The 22,662-nt window shown below is 36.3% G+C and overlaps 1 protein-coding gene across 1 annotated transcript in view; it reads left to right on the forward strand.

Moving 5' to 3' along the window:
• Ptpn13 (protein tyrosine phosphatase, non-receptor type 13 (APO-1/CD95 (Fas)-associated phosphatase)) overlaps nt 1–22,662 on the forward strand; it is a 143,744-nt gene that overhangs the window by 20,010 nt on the left and 101,072 nt on the right. Inside the window, exons 5-6 of the mRNA XM_013029811.1 lie at nt 705–792; nt 12,193–12,759. Of these exons, the coding sequence (XP_012885265.1) occupies nt 705–792; nt 12,193–12,759 (655 nt within the window). The remainder of the gene's footprint in view (nt 1–704; nt 793–12,192; nt 12,760–22,662) is intronic.

Consider the following 22,662-nt stretch of genomic DNA (forward strand, 5'->3'; position numbering starts at 1 on the left):
TTAATGCTAGTCCTGGGCTTGAATTTAGGGCCTAGGCACTATCCTTGAGCTTCTTTTAGCTCAAGGCTAGCACTCTACCACTTGAGCCACAGCGCTACTTCCAGCCTTTTCTGTTTATGTGGTGCTGAGGAATCGAACCCTGAGCTTCATGCATGCTAGGCAAGCACTCTACCACTAAGCCACATTCCCAGCCTCTAAAACATGTTTCTTTAAATAATAGCTTCAGTGAATGGTTACAATCAATATAAAAACTAAAATAATTAGAAATTTTTACAAAATTTATTCTTAATTAACTTTAAGTAGTTGTACAAAGAAATTTGAATTCAGTGTATCAGTTATGAGTACAATACACCTTTGTTTTAAATTTTAGAACTTAGAGAGGAAAGTAGTTGGGAAAAAAGAACATTTTGAGTTTACTGTTTTAAAATATAATTCATTTTAACTACAACTTTAATCTAGTTAACTGTGTTCCTAGGTAACAAATTACTATTTAGTAATTGTTTCTTGCCTTTTAATCTCCTGAAATGAATTGGCCAGTACTGATCTACATAAATCTCTTAGTCAAGGAATACAAATGACAAGATAGTCTCTTTCCTTAATGCTGATGCCTCCAAAAACTAACTAGTGTCATTCTGAAGGCAATTATTGTAAAAACAAAAGAGAGATTCTTTTGTCAAATTTGATTTTTGATTACCTGTGTACAGATGGATCAGCTTTCCTGTAACAATGAGCAAAAGTCTGACCGAAGCCAGGCTATCCGGGACCGTTTGAGAGGAAAAGGATTACCAACAGGTAAGAATACTGTAGAAGTTTTAAGACTTTAATCTTATTCTATTGTTTATAAAACTAATACTTACCTGACTTGGAAATCTAATAGTTATTACTATGATTAGCTAGAACATTAGGATGTGAAGTGAGGGTAGGGAGCCAACATAAATACTAGCTGCATGATAAATAAATTCATTCATGGTAGGTAGAAAACATTACATATCAGGACTCCCACAATAAATTATTTCCCTTTCCAACCTTGTTTTATCAATAACATAATCATACTCACTTCATCATGGCTTTTATGTAACAAACAAGATGTTTTAAAGCATGACTAAATTACGTATATAATATAAACATATATGAAATGAAACATCACTGAAAACAAAACATTTCAGACATTAACATTGTTTCCATATGCTGATATTTTCTTTTTTAAATGCTAGTCACAACCCACTAAATTGCTTTTATGACTAACTAATCACATAACTTGTACTTACTGCCTTAACCTAAACAATACTTAAGAATTCAGACAAATAATGAGTAGTGGTTTTGTTATTTGCCAAAGCATTATATAAGTCCTATAATAATTATCCTGGAGATTTAAGAGAAATGCATGGAAATTCCAAATATTGACATTTCCAAATATTGACATTTCCAAATATAAAAGCAGGATATATAGAATTTCACATAGCTGAATTTTTTATTTTGTTCATTGACTTCTTTTTGAACTACTTAAAGTAGTATTGAAAATCATGATTTACATAAACATTAACAAAAGTATTTTGTGGGTAAAATATTTTATTCTTAAATTTTGGGGGACGCAAGATGCAAATATAGAAATGTGTTCTAATTGTTATTATATAATAAAATAGATAAAAAGTCAACATCTAATTTTTAATCTGGCAAGTAACATACAACTCTCTTATTTTAAAATTCTATGAGAAACTCCATGTGAAAATTAAATAGACACTTGATTGGCTGGACCAGATATTTTGCAGAGGTGAAATCTCTTATCTGAGAAGGAAGAATGTGCCTTAAACAAATGTATTGCTTGAGAGTTAAAGAAAGGCAGTAAAATTGGAATGATTCTTTTTTTTTTTTTATTTGTGAACACACTGTACAGAGGGGTTACAATTACATGGGCAGGATAATGCGTACATTTCTTACCAAGCATTGCAGCCTCCTCCTTTGGTTTACCCTTCACATCCCTTCCCAGCCTCCCCCCTCCCCCCCTGGAATGATTCTTTAATGACACAGTTAAGTGTCTGTTTTAGTGCTCCTTTTATTTATTGTGAATAAAGTCTACTTTTCCATTGAGAAAGAGCTGCTTCTGAATAGATTTTCTATTCTTTCTCTTTAAATTATTTTTATTTGAAAATGCTAAAACCAAAAAATTACTATATTCTGATAATTGCCTATTCTGACATACATGTTATTAGTTTATATGTGAATAAAAAAATACAAGGTGAGCTTTGTCTAACTTTTCAGATTGTTTTGATGTTAATTACAGTATTTTAGTCCCTTTTCCCAAGTGTTTGTTTTTACCATATTTCATATACCTGTTTATATGGAAACATTTTCTTATAGATAAAAATGTATTTCCTGTTATACAGTAGTAGGATTTGAGATAAGATAGAAATTATGAGTAGTAGAACCTTGCTGCTAAAAATAACAGCAGGTTGTTTACCCATCAAGTTTCCAGTCACTCTTCTGTTTAGAATGAGATAATAGCAAAGGGTTGATGAATGTCAGACATAAGGACCACTTACACAAGTAAAACATTAATTTAAGTACACTATTTTCTTCTTTACCCTCTTTACCTCTTTCCCCTATATCCTCTCCCCTCCCTTTCTCTCACCTTTCCTTTTTCTCTTTCCCTTCTCTCCCTCTTTCCTCTCTCCTTCCATTTTTCTTGCCCTCTACTTTCCTTTCTCCTTTTTCCTTTCTCTTTACTGTTACCTGTAATCTCTTTCTGACATTCTCTATCATCTCCTCCTACTATTAATTGACCATTTTATGGAATTGAAGTTTATTTGCTTATTGTTTATAATATATAATTTTGAATTTTTTTTCTTTTTCTTGTCGGTCATGGGGTTTGAACTCTGGGCCTGGACGCTGTCTCTCATCTCTTCAGCTCAAGGCTAATGCTCTACCACTTGAGCCACAGCGCCACTTCCAGTTTTCTGGTGGTTTATTGGAGATAAGAGTCTCACATACTTTCCTGCCTGGGCTGGCTTTAAATCACGATCCTCAGATCTCAGCCTCCTGACTAGCTAGGATTACAGGCATGAGCCATGGGCACCTGGCCTAATTTTGTATTTTTAAGGATTAGTTTTTATAACTTGATTTTGCTTTCAAAAAAAACTGTTGATGGATAGATACAAGACTTATTCTATCCCATCATCAGTTTATAAAATAACACATTTGCCATAGCTTACTAAAATTTGAAGATTACCAAATATTAACATAGATTGTTTAGATTATATTACTTTCAGGTACAGAACCATAGCATCATATAAGTAATTACTGTAAAGTATTTTAGAGATGATAGAGATTGAATAGGATCTGTACCCACTCTATAATTTCTTTTTTCTTCTTAGTACTAGTGTTTTAACTCAGGGCCAGGGACTGTCTCTTAGCTTCTTTGCTTAAGAGAGCCACATCTTCTGCGTATATAACATCTTGATTCTCAGGCTTTTTACCTATGTACATACTCTCAAAATATAGTTGTTAAGCTTTCTGAATATGTAGATCCTAGAAATAGGGAAAACCCTATAACAGATTATCCATTGGATTTATTCTAATATTCTGATATTATATACCAGAGTCTATCAGAGAATAAAATCTTACATCTAAACTTAAGAGAATGTTTAAGGAATTACAGTTAGTCTCAGAATAAACCAGCATTTGTTTGTTTGTATTTTTATGTAGAATTAGAAGTTGTTTGGATCAACTTTGACAGAGGAGTATTTGTCATATCTTCTTAGCCAGTGCTTCCACAGAAGTAATAGTAGCACAGAGGAACACTTTTTAATTTGCCATTTGCAAATGTATAAATCCTCTTTTCAAGGACAGAAATATACTAAGCATAACCACTACTAAATAGAAACAATTATCAGCTAATAGTCATATACTAATTTAAGAAGTTTGAGACTGAAATGGAAAAGAAGTATTCTTCTATGAAATTGACATTACTTTCTAGGGCACAAACAGTCCATTCTTGCTGGTGACTTTCAGCAAAGCAACCTGTCCTATATTGTTTGCAAAGCATTCTCTTCAGTGTGCACCCAACTTAAACATTTATGTGGTGAAAGACTTAGTTTATTAGGTTCCTCACCAATGAAGAAACATCAAGATGGGTAGTGAGATACAGAATTAGATTCAAAGAAATAAGCAAATTTAGGAATAATGCCTTATTATATTTAGTAGTAGTTTAGTTGTTCAAATAAAATTTAAGAAAATCTTCCATCTATGGTTAAATGACCTTAAAAGATGTCTCCTTATGTCTTACCTCTGAAGTCTATTACAGAAGATAAAGCTAACTTAGTGGGCTGTCTACCCCTCCTTTGTTACTTAATACTGCCAGTGCTGATAAAATGGCTTCCCTAAGCAGAAAGAAATCAAACATTTCCTGCCAACTGCAGAACCCTACACCACATGAGATCAGCATGATAGCAATTCAGAACCTGGCTGTATTGACAATCTCATGTTTCTTATTTTATGTACTTGACCACATCTGTGAAGACAGATGGGGAATTGAACCTCTTAATATTGAAATGTCATTTTAGCATTTCAAAGCTAACTTCTAGAAATGATGTGAATCTTTGAGTCTCTGTGTGAGGGGAAGGGTGAACGATGATGTTCATGACATCCAACCTAAGGATAGTGTTAATTACATATAACAAAAATAGTTACAATACAATGGACATTGTTAAGGAAGATTTTTTTCCAGTTTAAAATAAATGGGGGAAGTGGTGCTGTAGCTCAAGTGGTAGAGCGCTCGCCTTGAGCTGAAGAGCACAAGGACAGAGCCCAGGCCCAGAGTTCAAGCTCCACGACCGACAAAAATAAATAGAATAAATAAAATAAATGGGATATGTTCTATTATAAAAATATTTTATGTTCTTAAAATCTATTATTTGTTCCTGTATGATAATCTATTTAGATACTTAGCTATTGCAAGCTATAATTCTCTAGAAAGAAAATGTTTATGATTTAATTTTAAATTTGGATGCTTATAATTGTGTCTAATCTAATGCTGTATGTAAACTACCTTCTGAAGTCAGAGCTCCTCCCCAAGAGGTGGAAAATTCACTTATAGTCACATTTTTGCTCTTTTGAACAATGTGATACTTTTATTAATGTATTTTCCAATATCTAGTTTCGTTATTTTCTCTCAAAACAACTCTCCCACCACCAGTAGATAATTATGTGCTTAGGAAGGAAAACAAAGCAGAAATAGAAAAGAGAGGCAAGGGTAACATGGGTCGTAAAGAAACATACTCATTATCTTACTTATGTAACTGTAACCCCTCTATACATCACCTTTACAATAATAGTTTTTAAAAAGACAAAAAGAAAAGGGAGGCTTTTTTGGGGGGGTCAGTCATGGGGCTTGAACTCTGGGCCTGGGCGCTGTCCCTCAGCTCTTCAGCTCAAGGCGAGTGCTCTACCGCTTGAGCCACAGCACCACTTCCGGTTTTCTAGTGGGCTCTCTTAGAACGGAGATCCTCAGATCTCAGCCTCCTGAGTAGCTAGGATTACAGGCGTGAGCCACTGACACCCGGCGGGAGACAAAATTTAAGAGCTCAAAATAACTCATATAGGTTAGTTCACTAATAGTATCATTGCTTTAAAAATGTATAATAGGGGGGCTGGGAAGGTGGCTCAGTGGTACAGCGCTTGCCTTGCATTTATGAGGCTGCATGCATGAGGCCCTGGGTTCGATTCCTCAGCGCCACATAAGCAGAAAAAAAAAAAAGCCGGGAGTGGCGCTGTGGCTCAAATGGTAGAGCTGAAGAGCTGAGGGACAGCGCCCAGGCCCAGAGTTCAGGCCCCACGACTGAACACCCTCCCACTCCCCCAATGTCTAATAGGTTATTTCCATGTTTTGAAGATAACTGAATGGAGAAACAGGGAATTGAGTGGCTTGTACAAGATTCTAGATTGAATAGAAAACTAAAATTAAAACACAGATCTTTTGATAGCTATAAATAATGCTATTTTAAATTGATATTAAAGCTTTTTAAATATTTCGTAGTCCATTTTATTACTGTTCTTTTGAATCTATTTTATTAGAACTGGAATACAAAACAAATCAGACATGGTCTGTATGTTTTTATTCCAGTTGAGAGTAGGGGAAGCTAGTGGGAGTAATGACAGATACATATATATACAAATACATATATGTGTATATGATTGTTTTTATACAGAGAGACAAAACAGACTCAGCATGCTTTGTGAGTACAAAATAATAGGGGAAATACCAAAAAATGTGCCTTCTGCCTGAAATAATTTGAGTAGCTCCTTTTTTTTTCAAATTTTTTATTGTGATTAAGTGGTTACATAATTTTCCTAATTTCACAGTATTGTGGGATAGTGATGCTCAGTTAAAGTCACAAACACATTCTAACTTTTAATTTGAGTAGTTCTAATGGCAGTGCTTTCATCCAAAAACATTAACATAATTCCTTGTGATCAAAATGGATACTGATCGTAGCTATTTAATGATTCTAATACTATTATTTATCCGTTAAGTAAAATAATACAGGTAGCCTGTACACATATTTAGAAAGCTTTGGAAAGTAGTTGTATACAAATTATTAAGTAACACTAAATTTAACAATAATCCTTAATCTTTATTTATTTATTTTTTTTTTTGGCCAGTCCTTAGGTTTGAAGTCTAGGCCTGGATGCTGTCCTGAGCTCCTTTTGCTCAAAGCTAGCACTCTACCACTGGACCTACAGCACCACTTCCAGCTTTTTCTGTGTAGTTTATTGGAGATAAGAGTCTCATGGGCTTTCCGACCCAGGCTGGCTTCCAACCTTGATCCTCAGATCTCAGCCCCTTGAGTTACTAGAATTATAGGCATGAGCATCTGGCATCCAACTTTGATCTTCACTATTGTAGTTGGATTAAGAATCAAATAAATATGAACCCAGAATGTCATTTCTTTTTCCTTGTATGGCCAGGTTCTACATTTGAGTTTTCCTTTGGAGTTACAATATTAGTGAATTTTTCCCTAATACTTGAGCAACATGAAACAACTATAACATGTTGAATCATTACTTTATGTATTATTACTTTATTTAGTAACATTTGTAATTACAGGACTTATTATTATAAGTAGTGTGGATTTTATTTTGTTTATTGGTGGTACTATGATTAAAACTCAAGTCTCCAGTAGAGGAGAAAGAAAAGATGAAAAATAAAAATGAACAGTCCAAGAGGAACTAGAGGGAAACCAGGCTTGTAAAAAGAGGAAAGTGGTTCAGTAAGGAATTATCAATTATTGTCTAGAAGTAAGATTTAAGGAAGGATGAAATAAAAGCATCCACTGACTTTCACAACATGGAGGTCATAGGTGATACTGAGGGCTTCCCAGTCATGGAGTAATTAAAAGCTATCTAAAGCAGGTAGAATAAGGAATGGGAAGACATTGGAGACAACAGTAGCTAAAAGGAAATGTGGTAATAAAGGAGGAACTAGTTTGGTTTGTTTATGAAGAGATTATATTTGAAGCAAATGATTCAGTAAAAAGGGGAAATAGCCAGGCAACAGTGGCTTACACCTGTAATCCTAGCTACTCAGGAGGCTGAGATCTGATCAAAGCCAGATCAAAGCCAGCACCGGCAGAAAAGTCTGTGATACTCATCTCCAATAAACTACTCCAAAAAAGGCAGAAGTGGCTCTGTGGCTCAAGTGGTAGAGCGCTAGCCTTGAGCACAAAGAGGCTGAGAGACAGCACCCGGGCCCTGAGTTCAAGCACCAGGACATGCAGAAATAAGGGCAGGGGTGGGGGTAGTGGAGATATAATCAGAGAGCAGCAATGTTAACCACAAAATCAAATTATTTGGAAAAGTAAAAAGAACTCATATTGGGGACTGGCCTTCAGTGGGTAGGAAATCTCATGCGTTGAGATGACAGGAAAAAAAAAATCTGTGGACACAGGTAGATTATGTAGAATTAGTCATGGAAAGATGAGAGCACTACTCAGACAGCTACTCAGACAGCTTCTTTTTCCTTGGTGGAATATGAGACAGGGTCATCATCTAAATGAGCAATAAATTAAGGTAAGAAATTTATGAAGAATGAGGAAAAATGAAAATTGCTGTGGAGAGTGAATGAACTTACTGGTAGCACATGGTATTGATTATATAAATGTGTATTTATTGTGTTGTCAGAATACCCATTTGTTTGAAATTTTTTTCCCTGGGGGTACTGGAGTTTGAACTCAATGCATTACACATGCCAGCCTGGCACTCTATTACTTGAGTCAGTTCTGCCCTTTCCCAGTTAATTTTGGAGATGAAGTCTTGCCAACTTTTCTGCCCAGGCTGGCCTTGAGCTGTAATCCTCCAGACCTCAAGCTCTCAGGTAGCTAGGATTACAGGCATGAGCCAACTTGTGCCCAACCACTTCTTAGAATTGGTTTCTAAGTTTTGACTAGCTATTCATAGCTAGTGTGTGTGTGGGGGAAGCAGGAAGGCACACAGTGGCCTTTATGATTCTGAATTCTTTCAGTTAGTACATCTTAAGTGAATTTCATCAATATGTAGAAATAGCACTATTTCTTAGTCGATAGGTTTAATTGAAAGAAATTCTTGCCTTTTGTTCTTGAAGCTGATCTTGGGGCTCAAACTGAGGCCCTAGGTTCTGTCCCTGAGCTTTTTTGCTCAAGGCTAGCACTCTAGAACTTGAGGCCCAACTTCACTTCTGGCTTTTGGGGTTGTTAATTGGTGATAAGAGTCTCACAGACTTCCTCCCTGGACTGGCTTCAAACCATAATCCTCAGATCTCACCCTTCTGAGCAGCTAGGATTATAGTGTGAGCCACCAGTGCCCATCTGGTCTGCCCTGCTGAAATGTGGATTGTGAAAGATTGTAACTGACCCCTAAATACTGTAATACTGAATAGTGTACTTCAGTTTTTGAAATATAGTAGATTAGAAGCTAGAGTCTATGATATGTTCAGATGTAGTTGTTGTTTATATATGATGTTGTTTATATTATGTGCCTCCACATGAGTATTATCTGTACTTGACTGACTATAGATAGATCTTTGTTCAGAGGAAGATGGAGTATAAGGAAAGCACAAAGTTTGAATATAATCCTCAAGTAAGCAATTATTCGTTGCCATTTTGAAATGAATCTCCTTTTCCTAAGTTTTTTGTTTTGTCTTTGTTTTTTGGTTTTGGTGCCAGTCCTGGAACTCGGGGCCTGTGTACTATCCCTGAGCTTTTGCTCAAGGCTAGTACTCTACTACTTGAACCACAGCTCCACTTTTTTTTTTTTTTGCCAGTCCTGGGGCTTGAACTCAGGGCCTGTGCACTGTCCCTGAGCTTTTGCTCAAGGCTAGTGCTCTACTGCTTGAATCACAGCTTCACTTTCTTTTAATTTTACCAGTTCTAGGGCTTGAACTCAGGGCCTGGGCACTGTCTGTGAGCTTCTTTTTGCTCAAGGCTAACATATTGCCACTTGAGCCACAGCGCCATGTCTGTTTTTTTCTGTTTATGTGGTACTGAGGAATCGGATCCAGGGCTTCATGCATGCTAGGTAAGCACTCTACCACTAAGCCACAGTCCCAGCCCACAGCTACACTTTTTAGGTAGGGTTTTTATTTTTATTTATTTTTATTTTTTGTCTGTTGTGGAGCTTGAACTCTGGCCTGGCCACTGTCCCTGAACTCTTTGGCTCTAAGCAGCACTACACCACTGATCCAGAACACCACTTCCAGTTTTCTGGTGATTAAGTGGAGATAAGAGTCTTACAGCCTTTCTTGCCCAAGCTAGCTTGAACCGTGAATCTCAGATCTTAACCTCCCGAGTAGCTAGGATTAGAGGTGTGAGCCACCAGTACCCAGCTTTTGGTAGTTTTAATGGACATGAGTCTCACACACTTTCCGGCTCTGGATGAGTTTGAACTGCCATCCTCAAATCTCAGCCTCCTGAGTAGCTAGGATTACAGAGTTCCAAGTCTTGCTTGCTTGCCTGCCTGTCTGCCTTCCCTCCCCCTTTCCTTCCTTCCTTCCTTCCTTTCTTCCTTTCTTCCTTCCTTCCTTCCTTCCTTCCTTCCTTCCTTCCTTCCTTCCTTCCTTCCTGTCAGCCTGGAGCTTGAACACTGGGCTTGGGCTCTGTCCCTGAATTCCTTTTGCTCAAGGCTAGCACTCTACCACTTTAACCACAGTGCCAATTCTAATTTTTTCCTGTGATTAATTTGGGATTTGCCTGGGCTGGTTCCAATCCTTGATTCTCATGTCTCAGCCTCCTGAGTAGTTAGGATTAAAGGCATGTCGGTGGACACCCAGCTTCTAAGGCTTGTTTGGTTTTTTTTTTTTTAAAGATAAAATTTGTTGTCATGGAATTAAGGATTATGATTGTTATTTTGAAATTAAGCAATTTGTTACTAGGAAGGTTTTAGTGTCATTACTCTATATTATATTGAGTAGATTCCTAGATTATCAAAGAGAAATCACAGAGTGCTGCACAGAGAATCAGTACTTATGGGCTAATTGGTTAATAACTATACAATATTTTCCCACATTTTTTTGGGGGGGTCCGGTCATGAGGCCTGAACTTGGGCCTAGGCACTGTCCCTCAGCTCTTCAGCTCAAGGCTAGCGCTCTACCACTTGAGCCACAGCACCACTTCCAGCTTTTTTCTTTTTGCTTATGTGGTGCTGAGGAATTGAACCCAGGGCCTCATGCATGCAAGGCAAGTGTTCTACCACTGAGCCACCTTCCCAACCCTCCCACATTTTTAAATAGCACAAATTACTATTTTATAAATCTTAAAATTCATATTTGAGTGGACATTTTGGTATATTTCAATGTATTTATAGACTGCTGCCTTAAAAACAAAGAGAGGCCCTAGTTTTAACTAAATCAAGTTTCAAAGAATAAGAATTGACATTTTATTCCAGTTGACAAATAATACACTATGTTCTAAATGGAAAAAAAATACTATGTAGTACTTGATGGTCTACCATGAAGAAAATTAATATTCTTTTATAATTTAAATGAAATCAAACTATCTTATTTTTACATACTACAAACATTTCTGAAGATGTATCTGATTATAATAAAATTTTGAATTTATGGCTGGATGCTAATAGCTTACGCCTATAATCCTAGCTACTCAGGAGGGTGATATCTGAGCATTTTGAAGCCAGCCTGGTCAGAAAAGTTCATGAGACACTTATTTCCAATTAACCACCAGAAAACTGGAAGTGGAACTATGACTCTAGAGCAGAAAAGTTCAGGGTCCTCAGTTCAAGCCTCACAATCAACAACAACATTAAACAAAAAAAACCCCAAAACCCCCTTGAATTTATGAATTCTAAGTACTTATGGGTACCAGTGGCCCATATCTATAATCCTAGCTACTCAGACGCCTGAGATAAGAAGATCAAGATTTTAAGCCAGCCTGGGCAGAAAATCAAGACATTCCATCTCCATTTAACCAGCACAATGCCACACAATGAGTCATGGCTCAAGTTTAGAGCACAAGCAGAGCAAGCAAGCTGATAAAAGTGCAAAGCCTTGACACATAGACACACACAATTTCAAGTACTATAGTACTATTTAAATATATTAAAAATTATACCAATTAAAAAAAGAAAGTTCAATAAATATATTGCTTATTTAATAAGAGGCATTGCAGGAAGAGGTGCTGTGGCTCAAAGTGGTAGAGTACTAGCTTTGAGTGAAAAAGCTGAGGCAGCACCCAGGCCCTGAGTTCAAGCCCAATGGTCAACCAAGAAAAAAGAGAGAGAGAGAGAGAGTAAAAAAAGAAACATTGCACAGGGTGTATATAGCTCAATGGTAGAAGTGTTTGTTGTTATTGTGTGGCAGTACTGAGGTTTAATCTCAGAATTCTGAGCTTTCTAGGCAGGTGCTCTATCAGTTGAGTTATGCTTCTACCCTAGTTCAATGATTAAGAGTACTTATACATACAAGTCCCTGGGTTTGATTTCCTAGCAGTACAAAAATAAAAAACAAAAACCGGCATACTGGACCTTGAAAAGTTACACAAACAACATTTTTTTGTATTTCCACTGTCATAATTGTTATCTCATTTCATCTCTGATTTCCCACTTGGAGAATTTAGAAAATTGCCACCACTTTCATTGTCAATAGTGGGTTGCCTTCCAGTTTATTTTCTAAAAAGTCTGTGCATACATGATAGATTCTTATCATTCCAGGAAGAAGCTCTACTTCTGATGTACTAGACATACACAAGGCTCCATTCTCTCATCAGACCTTTCTTAACAAAGGGCTTAGTAAATCTATGGGATTTCTGTCCATCAGAGACACACAAGATGAGGAAGATTATTTCAAGGACATTGCATCAGATAATAATTCTGGACATGAAGATTCTGAAAATATCTGCTCCCCTTACCAGTTCAAAACTAGCAGTCCACAAAAAAATGTTATCCCTGGCATTGAGGTACTTCCCAAGAAGAAAACTTGGGCTTCATCCATGGACTTGCTTTGTACATCTGACAGAGACTTCTCCTCTGGAGAGACAGGCCAATATCAACTCTGTCACCCTGAGGCTGTAACAGGACGGACTTCAACTGTTCCCAGAAAAAGAGAGGCAAGATACTCTGATGGAAGCATAGCCTTGGATATCTTTGGTCCTCAGAAAAAGGATCCAGTATATCACAATCAAGAATTGCCGACCTCCTCTGCAATCTCAAGTGCTTTGGACCGAATTCGAGAGAGACAAAAGAAACTTCAGGCTCTGAGAGAAGCCATGAATGTAGAAGGTTAGTAATTTTGTGTGTGTCTGAGACAGAATTGAACTAAACTATTTAAAATTCTATTTTGAAATAATAAAGGGTTATTAAGCCATTCCACAAGTCTTATTTCCATTGCCAAGCTTTTGTACCCAGGTTGACTTGTTCTCTGTCCAATTCTGTTCTCCATTCCACCAAAATCCTAGTCAGTCTATTGCTTTCCTAAGTCATCCCTACTAAACATGCCCAGTTCAGGCATTAAGTCTCTTACTATCTTCAGACTGAAACCTTTCAAAGGCAGGAGGCATGTTTTCAACTTGATTGGAAGCTTCACTAAATGATTGGTTCATGGAAATGAGGAGCAGCAAATAAAAATCAGCCACCCAGCCCAGCACCAGTGGCTCACGCTTATAATCCTATCTACTCAGGATGCTGAGGTCTGAGGATGGTGGCTTGAAGCCATCAGGGCAGAAAAGTCCCCAAAAGACACTTATCTTCCAGTTAACCACTCAAAAGTCAGAAGTAGTGCTGTGGCTCAAGCAGTAGAGCACTAGCCTGAGCACAAAGAGGCTCAGGGACAGTATCCAGGCCCTCAGTTCAAGCCCCATAACGAACCAGAACAAAAAAAACAACAACAAAAAAATCGGTCAGTCACTCAGTGGGACAATAGTGTTGGGATAGGGCAGTGCTTTCAGATCACTAGTTTTATAGCACACAGTACCATGACATTACAATTAGTGTGTCAGAAGTAAGTTTGAATATATGCACCTAAAACCATAGTATCTAGTTTTGTAGTTTATTTATAGATTTAGTCAACTTATAGATTTAGAGTTCTTTATTCCATTTAGTATATCTGTGACCTTTAGCAATTTAGTGATCTTCCCAAGTGTAAGTTATCCCATCTGTAAGAGTGGCCTGGTCCAAAATTATCGTATAATGAGTGTTTAGTAATTAAACCAGTTGTATTTTTTTAGTGTGAGAAGCACAAAAACAGCTTTTGAAGTGATTCTTATTATTTTGGGGTAAAGCTGTGTTTCTAAAATAACTGGATTCACACGTACACAAACAATATCAAAAGTGACTATGGTCCTTAATTAAACTAAAAAGCACTAGAATATTCCTTTCAGTCAGCCAGGTTACAGGTTTGTTAAGGGTTTGTTTAGGAAACAAGAGTAGTTACAAAACTTTAATATGAAATAATACACAGGTTAATTCAAAATTCTTTCATCTGTTTGTACTAGAAATAGCTTCTATCTACAAGTTTAGAATAATCCATGCTTTGTTTACTCACCATATTGCTTTTTAACTTTTAGAATTGTGATGGCTACAAGTAGGCACTCTCCTAGATGTAGCTTAAAAGAAGAAACTCCTGGGGCTGGGAAGGTAGCTTAGTGGTAGAGTGCTTGCCTTGCAAACTTGAGACTCTGGGTTCAATTCCTCAGCACCACATAAACAGAAAAGGCTAGTGGTGGTGTTGTAGCTTAAGTGGTAGAATGCTTGCCTTGTGCTGAAAAGCTGAGGGACAGCTCCCAGGTTGAGTTCAAGCCCCATGACCAACCAAAAAAAAAAAAAAAAGCTGGGCCAGGGCAGGAAAGTTTGTGAAACTTTTATCTCCAGAAAACCAGAAGTGGCACTGTGGCTCAAGTGGTAGAGTACTCGCCTTGAGCTGAAGAACTAAGAGACAACACCCAGGTCCAGAGTTCAAACCCCACGACAAAAAAAAAAAAAAAAAAAAGACATAACCTTAAAACAAAGAGACAATGGATCCGGCCAAAAACCTAGCTACTCAAGAGGCTGAGAAGAAGAATCAACTTTCAAGGCTTGCCTGAGAAAGAAAAGTTTGTGATATTATCTTGAAAATAACCTGCCAGAAGCAGGGTTGGAGGAGTAACTCAAGTGGCAAAGCCACTAGTCTTGGAAGTGCAAACCCCAGTACCATTAAAACAAAAAGAAGAAATTCTCATATCACATCATGTTTATGTAATATTACACAACAAATAGCATGTCATAACAATAATTCAAACTAGTCTAGCTAATTATGAATATAGTATATCAAAGACATTGATATAAAGAAATTATTCATTGTGAAAAATGAAAGTGATTCAAACATAAAATCATTATAATGGAAAACAAATAGGTATCTGTTAATCTAGGGGTTATTTCAAACACCTTAAGGTTTGCGTGATATCTTTTCTTAAAAGATAAGTATTAAATGTGAAACCACAGTTTCTAATATTCTTGGGTTTTTGTTTGTTTGTTTGTTTGTTTTTATTGGTCATGGGGCTTGAACTCTGGGCCTGGGCACAGTCCCTGAGCTCTTCAGCTCAAGGCTAGTGCTGTACTTGAGCCACAGCACTACTTAAGGTTTTCCGAGTGATTTATTGGAGACAAGAGTTTCACAGACTTTCATGTCTGTGCTGGCTTTGAACTGAGTTGCCCACTTCTAACGTTCTTATGTGTTAATTTCAGGAGATCATTTGCTTTGGTGTTTGGCAAATCAATAGTATGGATTAATAGATTAGGAAATATTTTTTGCACTTGAGACTTGGTTTAAGAGTTAAATAGGAAAGAGCTCAGACATTTATAGAAAGATATTTGTTCTGATAAAATAACTATAGTCAATTTAACATTTTGTTGAATTTTTGTTCAAAAGGTCATTAGTCACAGGGTGTGACTCAAATGGTAAGAGTATTTGCTATGAAGCCCTGAGTTGAATTCCCAGTACCCCTCAAAAATAAAATAGATAACCCAAACAGAAAAACTATTACAATATCATTTAGAAATTTAGAAAATTTAGATTTGTAACGGAAATATAAACAAGGAAAAAGCTTTCTTTAAAGAATAAAATGTGCTTTGAATTATTTAATACATGACAGTTTTTATGCTGGAATATTTATTTGGTACTGCAAAGTTTTCAAAAGCATTTGCTGTCACAAAAAAAAGTATTGTACTGTTTCAGACGATACTTTAACCACCACCTTCCCAGTTAAGTAAACAAATAAAACATGAAAATGTGGTTTGGTATGGAAAATAAACATTGCTTTAAACAAAGCTCCAATATTAGATTTGTAAGGAGTAAATAATCACATTTGCTTTATACTAAAAGCATTATTTGAAAGAAATGTTTGAGGTTTGGTATTCAAAAGCAGTAATTCTTATTAGTTATTTAAACTGTTTGTAACTTGCTAATTTTTTGGCTGTGGTTTTTCTAAAGTTTAGGTAATTTACATTAGCAATGTGAACAAAAGTGCAATTGCTAACATGAATATTTTAACTATTATGCAGGAAAAAATGGAAATAGGAAATATATTTAATTCTCATGAAAAATAGGCATCAGAGATCTTGTTCATATATGATAAATCAAGCAGAACAGTACAAGTTACTGCTATGTGTGGTTTACGTATTTTGTTCTAGATATCCATATTTTAAAACATCTGAAAATAAATAGCCCATACAGTTTTTATTATCTCTAGATTTGGTGGTTTGCTAATGGATTTCAATAGTTTTAGGATTAGTTAAGTTTTTAGAGCATGTTGTGTAAATATATTATTAGACTTGTTGAGATTTAATAACATACTATCACATAACTGGTTAATGATAAAATTTCTATCATTTGGAGATTAGAGATTTCCATTATGGATTTTCAGAATTCTGGTATAAAGATTTTCTACTTTATGTTACTTCAATTTTTAAATTTGTTTTAAGATGGGTTCTGAGGCTTGTGTTGTAGCTCATGGTGGAGTGTTTGCCTGTCAAGACTCAGTTCAAACCTCAGCACTGCAAAAAAATTACAGGAAAAAAAATACATTTTAGTGCTCTTTATCAACTACCATAATAGAAACAGCTACATTTCAGCTTGTCCTTTTGAGTGTGTAAACACAGTCATTGAATCAATTGGTAACACTGTTGTCTCTTAAACACAAACTATATAGCCCTTTGCTTAGTCCACATCTCATTCTCTTTTTTTTTTTTTTTGCCTGTTGTGGGGCCTGAACTCTTCAGCTCAAGGCTAGCACTCTACCACTTGAACCACAGCACCACTTCCGGCTTTTTCTGCTTTTGTGGTGCTGAGGAATCGAACCCAAGGCCTCATGCATGCAAGGCAAGTGCTCTACCACTGAGCCATCTTCCCAGCCCCGTCTCATTCTCTTGAAAAGGACCTTTCCTAAATCACAGCATCTCCTTAGTTTCCATGAACTAGCAGACTCAGACAGAGGAGACTAAACCTAAATTTCATGGAGTTTGGAACTAGAAGGAATCTGGACACCATTTAAGCCATTTTCAAAGGCTTAAAAAAATAGACTAACTTGCCAACTGAGATACATAATTCATAACAGAACTGTATTTTGAATCATGACTTTTCTGTTTGCCATTCTGATTTCCAGCTGAGACCAAATGCATTTTTTTTTGTACATTCTTGCTAAGATTTTTTTTTCCTGCCTGGGAAGTTGGATATTCAGTTAATTACCGCACAAGCTCCTTGGGTCCCCTTAATAACATTATGTAATTTTTGTGCTCACTTCAACAGCATATATACTTACATTGGAAGGGTAAAAGGAAAAAAAACTGTAATTTTTTTTTGTATGACATAGCAAAGCACTATGAAAGACTAAACATGAAACACCTGGTACTTTCTGCAATGCTTCATACTATAAAGAGGTTAAGTGGAATAATATTGTGATATTGAGATGTGCTTCTACAATGGGAGGATCTTTATAGAGGATAATCCTATTGCTGATAAGGCAGTAAACTATCAAAACTCAGTGGTTGGAGTCCTGCCTTGTGGTACAATCTTGTAATCCCAGCTTCTTGATCGGCAAAAGAGACCCTATTTAAAAAACAAAAATGCAAACGAATTAGGGGGTGTTGCTCAGTTGAGTGAATTCTTTACTGTAGGCCCTGAGTTTGATCTGTACTTGAACTAAAACTACTGAAACTAAACCAAATTAAAATAAATAAAATAAGATAAAGCAATAGTTGACACTGAGTTCTCTTCTTTGGAAACAGATAGTTCTCTACCCATATAAAATAGAAGGGAAGGGCTAGGAAGAAATATAACGGGCTTCTTTTGTGGAAACCAGTTTTAAATGTTGGTATCTCCCACCTTCCTGACCCCTCTGGTTCACTGCCAACCTTTATTTTTTTTTTCACCTTAGCATACATAGGCCAGTCTCATTGTACTCTTTTCCATTCTTCTTTGTTCCAGCACTTTTTCCCCCCTGTTTTCTTCTACTGGTTCTTAAGACCTGAAAACTGTTAAAATGAGTGACTGACAAGTTCAAGATGCCCTGCTAGTAGTTCTTTTGTTGGAAGCAGATTCCTCCTTATGAGATGGCCACTTGGAATCAGTAAATCAGTAATGTGAGTGGAACATGAGCTGCTTCCAACACCCTAAGTGGGGACTTGGACTAGTATTTGCTTTCAGTAGTAGAAACTGCTCTGCATTCTGTATAGTACAGTAGTGTCAGAGATACAATGAAGAACAGATAAAGCTATTTTTTCCCAAAGTGGCTATGGTTAGATTTTTTTTTTAGCCAGTCTACATCATGTCAAAATTAATTATTGTTTGCTTCTTTCCAGAGTTCTGTCCTCTTGTTGTAGCCTAATTTTGTTCTGACATAACCTGTTAAAAGAGCTAAAAATGTGTTGTGTAACTACAATTTGTGAATCCTTAAGTATATGAGCATGTTCTTATTATTGCAGCACCTTAATATTTCATTTGGTAAGAGTAAATGTACAAGTTTACATTGTTATGGTTACATTTAAGAAAAGCAAGCAAGAGGATGCATTCATAATCCCTTTAGTTCCATGGAGATAACATTTGGTACAAAAATCATTTTTTATCCAAAGATACTAAAGATGAACTATTCCAAGTTTTATTTCTTTACCTTATTTTCCTTCCTGTAGGAAAAAGAAAGAAAAATTAATTTGGTTATTTTGAGTATGTTATCACCTAAAATTATTATTGTTATTATTATTATTTTATTTTGTTTTGCCAGTCCTGGGGCTTGAACTCTGGACTTGGGTGCTCCCTCTGAGCTTCTTTTGCTCAAGGTGAGTGCTTTAACACTTGGACCACAGTGCCATTTCTGGCTTTTTTTTAATAGATTATTGGAGATAAGAGTCTCGTGGATTTTCCAGCCTGGGTTGGCTTTGAGTAATGATCCCTGGATCTTAGCCTCCTAAGTAGTTAGGATTACTTGAGTGAGCCACTGGCACCACACCTACCTTTATTTAAAAATTCAATTTCTGTTTCATTCATATCAGTTCCACAGAAGTAAATATCAATGAATAGGGATTTTATACCTCATGTATTTTAGTTATCATGACTTAAGCCATAACTAGATATATTTTGGATATTTGAATATCACATTTAAAGATGGAATCAGCATCTTGATGAATCAAGTGTTTACCATGTTTCCATAGCTTTTTAAAGAATTATGTATTCTAGACCAACATTATCTAGTAGAACTTAATCACTTGAGGGAATATTCTTGGTTTGCATGGTCCAATTCTGTGGTACTTGCCACATGTGATGATCAGTATGCTGTGATGAGACACTATTTTATTTCACTTTCTATTACATAGATAAAGGAAGGCCTGATGGTACGTGCCTGTAATCATAGCGCTCAGGTGACTGAGGCAAGAGGATCATAAGTTTAAGACCAGCTTGGAATCTATAGTGAGTTCCAGGTCAGCCTGGTTTAAATTGTGAGGCCCTGTCTCAATAAGTAAGTAGGTAAAATTAGTAAGCTAATTAATCGGTTAATTAATTGATCAATTAACTTATACAACCAAATTCATTAGTAGCCAACATATCAATACAAATTTACCCATTCCTTTATAAGCTTAGTCTAGTAAATAATACTAGCATTTAATTATAGAACGACTGGTTTTAGAAGCATTTGAAAAGAGCTCAGCAATAAATTATTCAGTAGTTTAAATAATGCACCTAGACAGAAAAAAAATGAAATTGTATTTTTTAAATAAGTTTTTTATTGTGAAAATACTGTACAGAGGGGTTACAATCACATGAGCAAGGTAATGAGTACATTTCTTTTTTTTTATAAAGATTTTTTTTTTATATATTGTAAAGATACTATACAGAGTGAAACTGTATTTTCAAACACTAAAGACAATTTGCCCAGGCCAGGCACCAGTGGCTTATACCTGTAATCTAGTGACTCAGGAGCATGAGGTCTGAAAAATCACAGTTTGAAGTCAGCCCAGGCAGGAAAGATTGTGAGACTCTAGTCTCCAATTAACTACCAAAACCATCTGAAGTGGAGCTGTGGCCCAAATGGTAAGACATTGGCCTTGAGCAAAAAAATCTCGTAAACAGTGCTCAGGTCTTGAATTCAAGCACCAGGACCAACATTTAAAAAAAAAATTAAAAAAGAAGAAAAAACTTAGCCAGGTGCTGGTGGTTCACACCTGTACTCCTAGTTACTTAGGAGACAGATGTGTATCATGGCTTTAAGTCAGCCTGGGCATAAAAATCACTGAGTCTTTCATTGCCACTTAACCACTAAAAAGCCAGAAGTAGAGCTATGGTTCAAGGGGTAGCATGCTAGCCTTGAGCAAAAAAGCTCATGGATACCACCCAGGCAGAGTTTAAGCCTCAGGACCTGTACACAAACAAACAAGAGAATAATAGAGAGAGACATGGAAAGAGGGAGAGAGAGGAGAGAAAGAGGAAAAGAAAAAGAAATAAAGAATTTTGCTAGCAATGTTATTATAGTTTTTAAGAACCATCAGTTTTGACCTCCAAATTATTTGCATATATCATCTCTATTCCTCTGTCTCTCCAATACAATTTTTGTCTCTATCTTGAAAACCTGAGAACATTTCTCTAACGATCATCCATTTAATGATGTATGATCACGTAGGTAATATGAAATTCTACCTCTTTAGATCATTTTAAGGCTCCTCATTATCATATTCTCTAGTAGTATTTGCATCATTCTCATTCTCTTCCCATCTCCTTTTCCTACTCTTCTCACCCACATCTTTGTGTGTGTACAGAAAATATATGTATATGTCTCTCTATATGCATGTATACATATACCTTGTGTGTATATGTATGTGCATATGTGTTTATGCTTATTCATATGTGTACAGAGAATAAAAGAAATATGTATCCATCTACCTAAGTGTGTGTCTAAAGGCCATTTTATATTCCCATTACTTCATTCATGTAGCCATCCAGCCTTAAGAATTTTATAACTTCAGGTGTTGCCTAACTCAGAAATCTTTTTTTGACCTCAGTTTTAGATAATGGCCTATATCATTTTATTGAAATTATTATTTTTTTGTTTGAGTTTTTTTTTAAACTGTATTTTTTTTATCTTTTCTTTTTTGGTACTGGGGATCAAACCCAAGACCTTGCACTTGCTAAGCAAGTGCTTTGCCACTGAGCTACATCCCAGCCCTATTATTTTTTTTTTTGAAAAGTTTGTCTCCTCCAACAGACCTCTGAAATTTGGCATATTGTCACTCATAGATTTAGCTTTAGCACCTTGCTAGTACATTGGCCCTAAATACGTGTTTGTTAGCGTAATATGAGTATATCAACATATTAAAGAATTTCAGTCAATTTTGATGCTACGTCAGTTATGGGATATAATAGCATTCTCTAGTCAGTTATACAAATAGAAATCTCATTTCCTTTTAATAAATAAACAATAAAATTAAAAAATCCCTTTTAATTTACTCTTAAAAGCAGAATTGCATACTCATTTACCTAAAGCCCAAAAAGGAAGGGCAAAAGTCACAACAAAATCCTGGAGTATGCCAGAAAAGTAGTACAGTGGCCCAGAACAGTCTCATTACATGACCCAGATATGAGTACTACACATTCAGGACTCCCATAAAGGAAGTTGGGGATTGTCTCTCTCTCTCTTTTTTTTTTTTTTAAAAAAAACTCTGGGTCTCAGTGCTGTCTGTCAGCTCTTTTGCTCAAGGCAAAAAAAAAAAAGTGCTCTACCACTTTGAGCTACAGCACTTCCAGTTTTCTGGTAGTTAATTGGAGATTAGAGTCTCACGCACTTCCCTACCCCGGTGGGCTTTAAACCACTATGCTCAGATCTCAGCCTCCTGAGTAGTTAGGATTACAAGTATAAGCCACCAGCACTCGACAGGACTGTTTCCATTAATTGTGCCTACCTCTGCACAAGCTTTTCACATTGTGATTTACAGAGAGCTTCTCCATATGCCCTTCCTTTCCTCACTTTCATGTATTCATTCTTGTGTGAGCTTTCTTCTCTAGGTTAAAGTTGTATTCATCAAGTCTAGCTCTGTTTAGGTCATATTCTGTTGATTACAACATAGTATAATATAGAATATAGTGGGCTCAAGGGAAAGGTGCAATCTATGATTTCAGAGTTAATCCTCTAAAAGGAAGCAAAAAAAAAAACTTACCATATAATTACAAGATGATATCACGGTGATTTTCTGCTTTGTTTAAAAAGTGAGGGCGGGGAATGTGTTAGAGGTAGAGTGTTTCCCTAGCATGTGTGAAGACCTGGGTTTGAATCCTCAATATCACATAAACAAGAAAAGCCAGAAGTGGCTCTGTGGCTCAAGTGGTAGAGTTAGCTTTTTTTTTGCTTGGGCAAAAGAAACTCAGGGACAGTGTCCAGACCTTGAGTTCAAGCTCCAGGAGTGGCAAAAAAATAAATAAGTAAAATAAAAAAATTAAAGTATTTTATTTGTTAGGACCCATATCCATAAATATGTGAAGTTTTATGTTTGTTTGTTTTGTTCCAGTCTTGGGGCTTGAACTCAGGTCTGGGTGCTATTCCTGAGCTTTTTATGCTGAAGGCTAGTGCTTTACCACTTGGGCCACAGCCCTACTTCTGGGTTTTTTTCGTAGTTAATTGGAGATAAGAGTCTCATAGACTTTCCTGCTTGGACTAGCATGGAACTCCTAAG

The sequence above is a fragment of the Dipodomys ordii genome, unplaced genomic scaffold (genome assembly GCF_000151885.1).
Source record: "Dipodomys ordii isolate 6190 unplaced genomic scaffold, Dord_2.0 Scaffold123, whole genome shotgun sequence".
NCBI lineage: Eukaryota > Metazoa > Chordata > Mammalia > Rodentia > Heteromyidae > Dipodomys > Dipodomys ordii.